Here is a 10,035-nt window from a genome sequence, read left to right on the forward strand (position 1 = left end):
CTCAGCCAGCTAACGACTGTGTTGCTGCCCCCCTCCCGCCGTGAATGGGTTAATAGGATCAGTCGGTGTTAACGTATATATGTACTCATTTGTGATGCAATATTATTGTCCTCCCTCCAACCTTGTACTGCGCGGCGGAATATGTGGGCGCCATTCAAATAAAATGATAATAAACAGGCTAATGGCATATTACAATCATTTTCCGGCAAAAAAAATATCATTGTCCGAATGGAAATGGGGCCGTGGACGTTGTTTTTAAAAGCAGCTTAAAAGAATGTGTCAAAGTATCATCGGGGTAAAGGATTCTACGCTGTCAGAAATCCATCCCCTGGGAAGTGGCCGGCAGAGCAGAAAACAACTCTCGTGCTGGACAAGGAGCACGCTGACCTCTCCGTGCCTTCTCATATAAAGACCGCTACACAACTGCCAGCCAGGAAGGAAGCCAACGGAGTGAAGATGCCAACAAAGCAGAGAGCTGGTGTCACTGCCAAACTCACACACACACACACACACACACACACACCAGATCCGGGCAAGGTGCCAGGCGAAACAAAACCAGAATGCCCAAGAACGCGGAGGCTGTATAACTTATCATGACAAGTCCCACCTAGGACCAAGGTGACCTAATGGCAGTGAGATGTTTAATGAGCTCGATTTAGGCGACGGACTCAGCTTTTCGAAGCCATGTAGGCGTCTGTTTAAAGCCCCTTTTTAAAACATTGTACAGGCATACCCCGCATTAACGTACGCAATGGGACCGGAGCATGTATGTAAAGCGAAAATTTAATTAAAGTGAAGCACTACCTTTTTCCCACTTATCGATGCATGTACTGCACTGCAATCGTCATATACGTGCATAACTGATGTAAATAACGCATGTGTAACAGGCTCTATAGTCTCCCCGCTTGCGCACAGCTTCGGTACAGGTACGGAGCCGGTATTGCTGTTCAGGACGTGCTGACAAGCTCATGCGTGAGCTGCCGTTTGCCTATTGGGCGACATGTCCTTACTCGCGAGTGTACTTAAAGTGAGTGTCCTTAAAGCGGGGTATGCCTGTAATGTTTCCCAGACACATGTGCTGTGTTTTGAATCTGCGTCAACTCTTGTTTGTGATCAGACTGTTGATGGAACCTCTTTACACACAAGTTTGATCTTTCGAGTATTCCTTGTGTTCTACTTGAGAAGTAATTATGATGCCTTCATAAGCAGTTATAAGCAGAGAACAATATGTAGCTGATAAAATAGAGCATTACAGTGTTCCCAGTGAAAGGCAAAATATATTCATTTTTCACAGGTCACAAAAGTGACAAGACAAACTTTTTAAGGACACCAATTAGTTATTGTCTGTTCTTTACCTTTTAAAAAAAAAATAATAATATTTGGTATACTTTAAATCAGCCTACTTTCCCAATGCTGGAAAGTCTGACACCGCATTAGATCCCTGGCTTTTCACTCGTTCTCTATTTGCCCGAAATATATCAAATAATATTTTCTGGTATTAAAAACGAATGCCACTTTTGAAGAAACTCCTTTGTAGTAGTGACCTGATCACTGCAACATGGAATCACTGCATCCGTTTCCTTCTGCGAGGTTTAAATGAAAGCAGGTTGGGATAGATATCACTTAGATTGTAAGCTTTTCGGGGCAGACTCCTTTTCCTATTGTTTTACGTCTGAAGCGCTTATTCCCATTATGTGTTATATTACTATGTCACATGTATTACTGCTGTGAACGCGTTATATAAATAAAGATATACGTGGTACATGGAATTGTCTTACAGTTTTTGTTGCATTTCTCACCTACTCTTCCGGACGCACAGATTAAAAGACAAGCCGAAAAACGTCAGTAAGTCAGAACAACCTTGAGACCCCGCTATGCTGGAAAACATCCCTAAATTTACAGAGGCGACCTGTACATTTCAAACATCTTTTTATAAGCCATACATTAGCAATAATGACCAGTTACACAGCAAACATTTTCAAGCAGAAAGCTGGTGGCAGGAAGAGGATGAAATAGTCCTACCTTCCAATGTACAATGGCAAGTCACTTCCCAGCACATAAAAAGGTGTGTTAATTGGTTAATTTATCAAACAATGCCGTTTAAAATAGTATGTGTAGATTTTCTGTACTGCCTGCAGCATTGAGGTGCCCAATACAATACAGCAATTGATTTAATCATACTCGGTCTGTGACTAAGATAAACCATTGAAGACACTTTTATTGCTAATCCAGATATAGCTGTCTCTTTATAGACATAACAATAGCCACGTCTGATAACTGGGCGCATTTCTGTAATAGAAATACACGAGAATATGAAGCTACTTGCTGAAGTGCTTAATAATAGGCACAGTGGTGAAGGCTGCACAGCAGAGAGAGTACCGTGTTTCCACAGCTATCAGATGCCTTCGCAAAACAGTGAAATAACCACATGTTACAAAGGGCTGGAGGCTACGAGAGGGGGAAGGGGTAAGAGACGAGAGAGAGGAGAGACACGAGAGGAGGGGGGAGAGGCACGAGAGGGGGGAGGGAGAGAGACACGAGAGGAGGGGGGAGAGGGACACGAGAGGAGGGGTGGGGAGAGAGACAGGAGAGGAGGTGGGGGGGAGAGACACGAGAGGAGGAGGGGGGAGAGACACGAGAGGAGGAGGGGGGAGATAAACGAGAGGAGGGGGGGAGAGAAACGAGAGGAGGGTGGAGAGGTGGGGGGACAGAAACGAGGGGAGGGGGGAGAGAAACGAGAGGAGGGTGGAGAGGTGGGGGGAGAGAAACGAGAGGAGGGGGGAGAGAAACGAGAGGAGGGGAAGAGGTGGCGGGGAGAGAAACAAGAGGAGGGGGAGAGGTGGGGGGGAGAGAAACGAGAGGAGGGGGAGAGGTGGGGGGGAGAGAAACGAGAGGATGGGGAGAGGTGGGGGGGAGAGAAACGAGAGGAGGGGGGAGAGGTGAGGGGGAGAGAGAAATGAGAGGAGGGGGTAGAGGTGGGGGGGAGAGAAACGAGAGGAGGGGGAGAGACATGAGAGAAGGGGAAGGTAGACACGAGAGGAGGAGGGGGAGAGACGAGAGGAGGAGGGGGAGAGACACGAGAGGAGGTGGGGGGGAGAGACACAAGAGGAGGTGGGGGGGATAGACACAAGAGGAGGTGGGGGGAGAGACACAAGAGGAGGTGGGGGAAGAGACACGAGAGGAGGAGGGGGAGAGACACAAGAGGAGGTGGGGGGGAGAGACACGAGAGGAGGAGGGGGAGAGACACGAGAGGAGGAGGGGGAGAGACACGAGAGAAGGAGGGGGAGAGACACGAGAGGAGGAGGGGGGAGAGACACGAGAGGAGGAGGGGGAGAGACACGAGAGGAGGGGGAGAGACACAAGAGGAGGAGGGGGGAGAGACATGAGAGGAGGGGGGGCACGAAAGGAGGGGGGAGACAGTCACGAGAGAAAGGGAGTGAGACACGAGAGGAGGGGAGAGAGAAACGAGAGGAGGGGAGAGAGACGAGAGGAGGGAGAGGGAGAAGGGGGGAGACACGAGAGGAGGGGGAAGGGGGGGAGACACAAGAGGAGGGGGGGAGAGACACAAGAGGAGGGGGGAGACAAGAGGAGGGGGGAGAGACACAAGAGGAGGGGGGAGAGACACAAGAGGAGGGGGGGGAGACACAAGAAGAGGGGGGAGAGACACAAGAGGAGGGCAGAGAGACACAAGAGGAGGGGGGGAGAGACACAAGAGGGGGGGAGACACAAGAGGAGAGGAGGGAGAGGGTAGATACACGAGAGGAGGGGGGAGAGACACGAGAGGAGGGGAGTGAGACATGAGAGGAGAGGGGGAGACCCGAGTGGGGGGGGGGAGAGACACAAGAGAAGGGGGAGCAGGGAGAAACTAGAGGAGAGAGGAGGAGAGGGTAGATACATGAGAGATGGGGAGAGAGACACGAGAGGAGGGGAGAAAGAAGAGAGATTTAGGTAGGAAAAATGAAAAGAAAAAATAAGCTAGGAGAGAAGAGAGAAGCGAGAGGAGACAGGAGAGAGGAGAGAAGAGAGAAGCACTCCGGTTTAGGTATACACTATACACAAACATCAGCTACAATCCCACATATCTCATTTCTTTACACTTCAAGCTGAAAAGTGAGTCTAGTACCTGTTACTATACACACGCCAGTGGTCACAGTATTTGCTGTGTTTTGATGGTGTACAGATATATTTATCTCTATACAGTATATCATCATCAACCATCTATGCACTAATACAATGGAATTATAATGCAATACAAAGATACCAAAAACAAACACTAGTAAACACTGGGGGGGAGGAATCATTAGTTCCAAGAGCTTACAATTTACATTGTGATAAACAAGTTCCATCAGAGATTTGATGGAGTTAAATCTGAGGCATCTTTCTCCATCAAAGCTTATAAAAGGGGAACTGTTATAAATGTGCCACACAAATAAGGAAGAAATTAAATGCCTCATTTGAACCCTTTCCCCGCTTAATAAGCAGTGTTAGCTGCACCTCTTGTAACGTGCACCGAAGATCCTACAACAGGAGTGGGCAACTCCTGCCTTCAAGGGCCACCAACAGGTCAGGTTTTAAGGATAGCCCTGCTTCAGCACAGGTGGCTCAATCAGACCCTGCTTCAGCACAGGTGACTCAATCAGTTCCAGCCCCAGAGGCTCAGTCAAAGACTGAGCCTCTGCTTGAGCCACCTGTGCTGAAGCTGGAATCTCCTGAAAACCTGACCTGTTGGTGGCCCTTGAGGGCTGGAGTTGCACCCCCCCCCTCCCCACCCCCCTGCTCTAGAAGAATAAATATTCACATTTTTGGAGCATGTGAATCAGGACTTGGGTTAGATGGAGAGCTGGAAAGAAGGGGTTTGGGTACCCTGAACAAGATGGACAGTCCAGAATCCCCTCCATCAAAAACACACACACACACAAAAAAGCATGGCCAATGTATATTATCCCAATTCCCCACGGCTAATGAATAATAATAGCACGTTTATATTGAGCGTTTTATTTTCTAAGCCAAATGCCTGTGTGCTGTCATAATGTAGGCTGGAGATGGTGATAGTGTTGACAGAGACAGATAAGCCCCCCCCCTCTGTGTCTGCCCATTTTTCGATCTGCTGTAAACCCTCAGACCCGATTTGATCCTTGACTTTCTTCCTTAATTAGGTTAGCCTTGTGCCTGTCCCAATCATGTTTCAACTCCCTTACTGTGTTGGCCCCTACCACCTCTGCTGGTCGGCTACTCCACCTTTCCGTGAAGAAGTACTTCCTCGCGTTCCCTTAGCTGGCCACCCTCCCACTTCAGAGCACAACCTCTTGTTCGAGCGCTCCTCTTTCTCTGCTGTTACCAACTAATAGCTACAGCCCCCATATAAGCCAAGGCGGCGAGCTGTACAATTTCAGCAGTACTGTATATAACAATATATGCATGAGAATCCAAGTATATCAATACCAGTGTGCCGGTGTTTAAATGCATCAGTGCCTGTGTGTGCATCGCTGTGTCTGTGTACAGTTTGTCATTGTGTCTATACGTGTATAGGTGTGCGTTCGTGATTTTGTGCACTGGGGGGTGGGAGGGACAGAGAATCAGGTGCTGGCATTAGGGGACGGCACCTATAAATGGCATAGGAAGCCATTGACCTCTTTACTGCCAGAGCGGCTAGTAGTAATGAATGAACGTTCTTCCTACCTACCAATTAGATTGTAAGCTCTTCGGAGCAGGGACTCCTTTTTGCTAAATGTTACTTTTATGTCCGAAGCAATTATGCCCATGATCTGTTATTTCTATGATTGTCACGTGTATTGCTGCTGTGACGCGCTGTGTACATTAATGGCGCTATATAAATAAAGACATACATACATTTGTACTTATAAGCCCCGTCTCACTCCGCCGAGCACTCCGTCATTTTGCACTTCAGGGCGACCAACTCCAGTCCTCAAGGGCCACCGTGTCAGGGTTTCAGGATATCCCTGCTTCAGCACAGGTGGCTCAAACTATAGCTCAGTCAGAATGACTGAGCCACTGATTGAGTCACCTGTGCTGAAGCAGGGATATCCCGAAAACCCGACCTGTTGGGGACTGGAAGTTGACTTGCCCAGGTCTAGATATATCCACAATTTGTAGGGTCAGAATGCAGCACATTATTCACATGTGGGAAACTGAGAAAACTTCCAGCCCCACGGTGGTGAAATGTAAAGAAAAGGCAAATCAAGTATAAAGCAGCTATATTTCGATTGTTTTTCATATGATTTCACAGCCAGGAAACGTGTTGAATGGGCAGCGGTCTCTTGCAATGTTTCTGCCAAAACTCGATTAAGCTCAGTGAAACCACACTCACTTTCACTCTGAAGGTTTTATTTTGAAGGTCAAATGTTTATACTGTACACGCCTGTCACTACTTGCTGTTTGAAACAGGAGAAATGTATGCTTGTATCTAATGGTCATAACGAAACACCAGAAATGCCCCCAATTCAGCGGGTTTTTGGTCAACAGACATGAGGAATTGAATTTACACATCCCAGGCGAATAATCAGAAACATCTACTGAGACAAGCAAAGGAAAAGCCGATGTGGACGTTTGCAAAAGTGAACATATACTGTACGGCAGGGGCGGGCAACGCCAGTCCTCAAGGCCCACCAACAGGTCAGGTTTTCACAATATCCCTGCTTCAACGACAGACACCTATGCTGAAGCAGAGGTATCCTGAAAAGCTGACCTGTTGGAGGCCCGTGAGGACTGGAGTTCGCCACCCCTGCTGTATGGCACCACTATAGAACATGGAATATATTCATTTTCCATCATTGGGGGAGTGGGTGCAGAATGCCTCCTGGGAACGGGCGGATGTTTATTTGGCAGTGGGTTTTTAACAAAACGTTTGCCTTTTTTTGCCACAGTCTTGTTTGATAAGTGACCCACATTTAGGTCCATGCTTTAGTAAATCATTGTATTATTCTAGTGATGAATTAACGTCTATTATTAATGACCAAGTGTTTGCTCCCCAGCCTTTGTATTAGAGCAGAGGATATAAAGTGTTGCAAAGGATCATTCGGCATATCTAAGAATCAATGGAACACCTTATTGTCAGCTTGTGATTTGGGGCAGTGATTGCAGTGGGGGGAAGGAGTTACCACATGCACACATTGCAAAACCTACTTGTGGGGCTGGTACTGGACTGGTATCCCTCAAAGCCGACGTCTATGATTTGTCTAGATGCAGTTATTGGGACCCTTACCCAAAGGGCTACTACGGACCCTCTTACCTAATACTAATCACTGATGGTATTCTGTGAGTTTACCCATCACAAAAGCCCCCTATATAACAATGTGAATAAGAAACAGCACATGGTTACCTTTCTGTAGCTTCTACCTGTTTTCAGATCACTGGGACTTCAAAACAGTTTGTGTAACCACCTCTAAAGCAGCAATCTTCCCCCCACACACTAAGGCTGCGGCCATGCTGGCGCTGAGCGCGCTCATGCTTGAGAGCGGTGATGTCACCAGCTCTCTAAGCATGAGCGCCGGGTGTCCTGTCTAACTGCAAGCGCGTGTGTGGCGGCAGGTTGAGCGCGCTTCAAATTCTCTTTTTTTTGTCACGCCAAGCTTGGGAGAGCGTGCGTGCCAGCATGAGCGGGGACGGGACAATTTAAATTGCTGGAACTAAACTCGGCAAGCGCCGCGCGCTCAGCGCTAGCGTGGACGCAGCCTTGTATGAGTAACTCAAATCATGTCCTGTTCTTGAGGGGCGGGGGGGACTGGTAAAAATCATGATTGTCTATATCTGTAGAGTCTGAGGTTACCATAGTAACCTTTATTGGGCTCTGGGGAGAGACCCATGTTTATCTCCTGAATGAAGAATTGCATTTTAGAAATAAAAACAGTGTTGGAAAAGACAAGGTGAGATCTGCAAGTAAAACAAAATGATGCTCAGCACAGACTCCCACTTTAAGCACATATATAAATATAAAGTGCAATCAAGTTCTATCTGACCTGCACAAAGTAGAGAGGGGAGATGGTAAAGTAACACCTGCAGTGCTTCATTCAGAATGTAACCACAGCAAATTGAATCTTATTAACTGGTTATTGTGTAGCAAAATGTGGTCCTAAATTATTATTATTTTTTAAAGGGTTTCTGTTTAACCAGCTGCTCACGGGGTTTGTTTGTTTTTTACATATAAACTGTTTAAAATTTAAGAGACTATTTTATACATGAAAAAAAAATTGTCCCAAAATAAACTTTTTGATGGAATCCAAGGCTCATAATTAGTTTCCATTGCAATTATTCCAATAAACCGTTGGCAAGTGAGTAATGGGAAATATTTTAATTTTTTAAATAGTTAAGTGTTGATGTGACTTCACCCTGCCCGGCAAGCTTCACCATATATCACACCAGCAACATAAGGGCTGAATGACTTACTTGTCACATCCTGGAAGGTAGACCAATAAAATATTTAAATACCAAAAATAAACATACCACTGAAAATAAAGCCACCTTATTTTTGCCCAATTATTGGAGACTTTTCCCCAGAACGACAATTACATTTTGTTTAGCATAAATGATTGCTTCACTCCAATATATTTTTCTTCTCCTATAAACAGCGAGCCTGGGGTTTTTTTAAGCTCTGGAAGTAAATCAACTTGTTTTTTGCCTAATTAAAATTATTTTCTATCCCCCCCCCCCCCCCGCCCCCCCTCCATTAAAAAAACAAAGTCTCTTTTGCAATGATGGCTGCTTATTTTCCAATGTGATTAACGCTTGTTCTGTAACAATAAGCCCATTTTGCCTTGGTACTGTACATAACCCATGGGGAGGTAGATCAAAAAGCACATGTTGGATGTGTGTGAGAAATTTACATCCCAGCGGGCAGCCAAAACCTTGAGCATTTCCTAAAGGTTGATTTCAATTTGCAATGCTTTTCTTCACCACTTAAATAAAAAAAAGCCTCAAGGCTGCTGCAAGAGCCATTTAAATAAACTGTCACTTCCCAGATTTGACATTGCTAAAAAGCTGCAACCAAGGGAAGAGGAGAGATTAGCTGGGGATTGAATGAAGGGGGGAAACTTTTACCAACCTTTGCAAAGCAGGGCAGCCAGGAGCAGGGCAGAGAAAAGGGGCATTAGCCTGAATTCTCCAAACCAACCAGTCATCTTGGGGGTTCCCAAATGGAGCATGGTAGAGTTATTAGACGCCAAAGCCATATCCTTCATTGATTTTGCAATCACCTGGTCAATCCAACTTCACTTGATGCTTTGTGGCTAAAAAGGCTCATGTCTTGCATTGCCCATGATTGATGGATGCAGACAAGGAACTTTGCATCATTTGGCATAGCAGCTCCAGATCCACAACTATTCTTCCCAAACTGAGGTCCCCCACTGTCCAGACTTTTTTTTTTTTTAGGACATGTTTTAAAGCTCTCCTATTCCCGTGCAGCACCCCGTGTCTAATGCTCCTGCAGCAGCTGCGTGTTCACATGTGCAGATCCCAGCTGTGGCTGCACTTTCACATGAGAGGAGGAGTTGGACGCTTCATCCCTCTCTCCTGAAGGCTGCATCTTCTCAGCCCCAGCACAGACAGATCTGGTAGAGCTGGAGGGAGGAAGGGCACACACACACACACACACACACACAAACTCCCCTCCAACTCCTTCAATGTGAGAGTGGGTGGGCTGAGTGGATTGGCAGCATCACCAGCAAGTTTGGTGGGGGCTGGGAGGAGCTGGCATGGAGTGGCAGGGAGGGAGAGGGGCGAAGTGCCTCAGCGGGAGCATACATTTCTGTAGAAGTACATAGGTGCCTTTAACCCCTTAGCTGCTGTGGAGTGCATTGCAATGTGTTGCAGGGCACTCCGGGACTGTGGCTGATTTCAGGAGAGACATGGCATAAAAGCTCTTTGAAAACCAATGCCCGGCTGGCATCACTGGCGAGGTGGGGGTTGCAGAATATTTGGCTTCCTTAGATGTTGACACCACGTTATTTGCAGCGGGTGCAACATTATTGGGGGGGAGGGGGGGGGGATCTTCTGGCTGCAAACCACAGTAAAAATGGGAGG

At 46.8% G+C, this 10,035-nt stretch overlaps 1 protein-coding gene across 1 annotated transcript in view; it reads right to left on the reverse strand.

Annotated features, from left to right (window-relative positions):
- Window positions 1-9,635, reverse strand: part of LOC142464949 (transmembrane protein 132B-like) — a 286,810-nt gene extending 277,175 nt beyond the window's left edge. The window contains exon 1 of the mRNA XM_075568707.1: window positions 9,059-9,635. Coding sequence (XP_075424822.1) covers window positions 9,059-9,194 — 136 coding nt within the window. The 5' untranslated portion in view covers window positions 9,195-9,635. The remainder of the gene's footprint in view (window positions 1-9,058) is intronic.
- Window positions 9,636-10,035: the final 400 nt, after the last annotated feature.

Source organism: Ascaphus truei, chromosome 13, assembly GCF_040206685.1.
Source record: "Ascaphus truei isolate aAscTru1 chromosome 13, aAscTru1.hap1, whole genome shotgun sequence".
Classification (NCBI taxonomy): domain Eukaryota; kingdom Metazoa; phylum Chordata; class Amphibia; order Anura; family Ascaphidae; genus Ascaphus; species Ascaphus truei.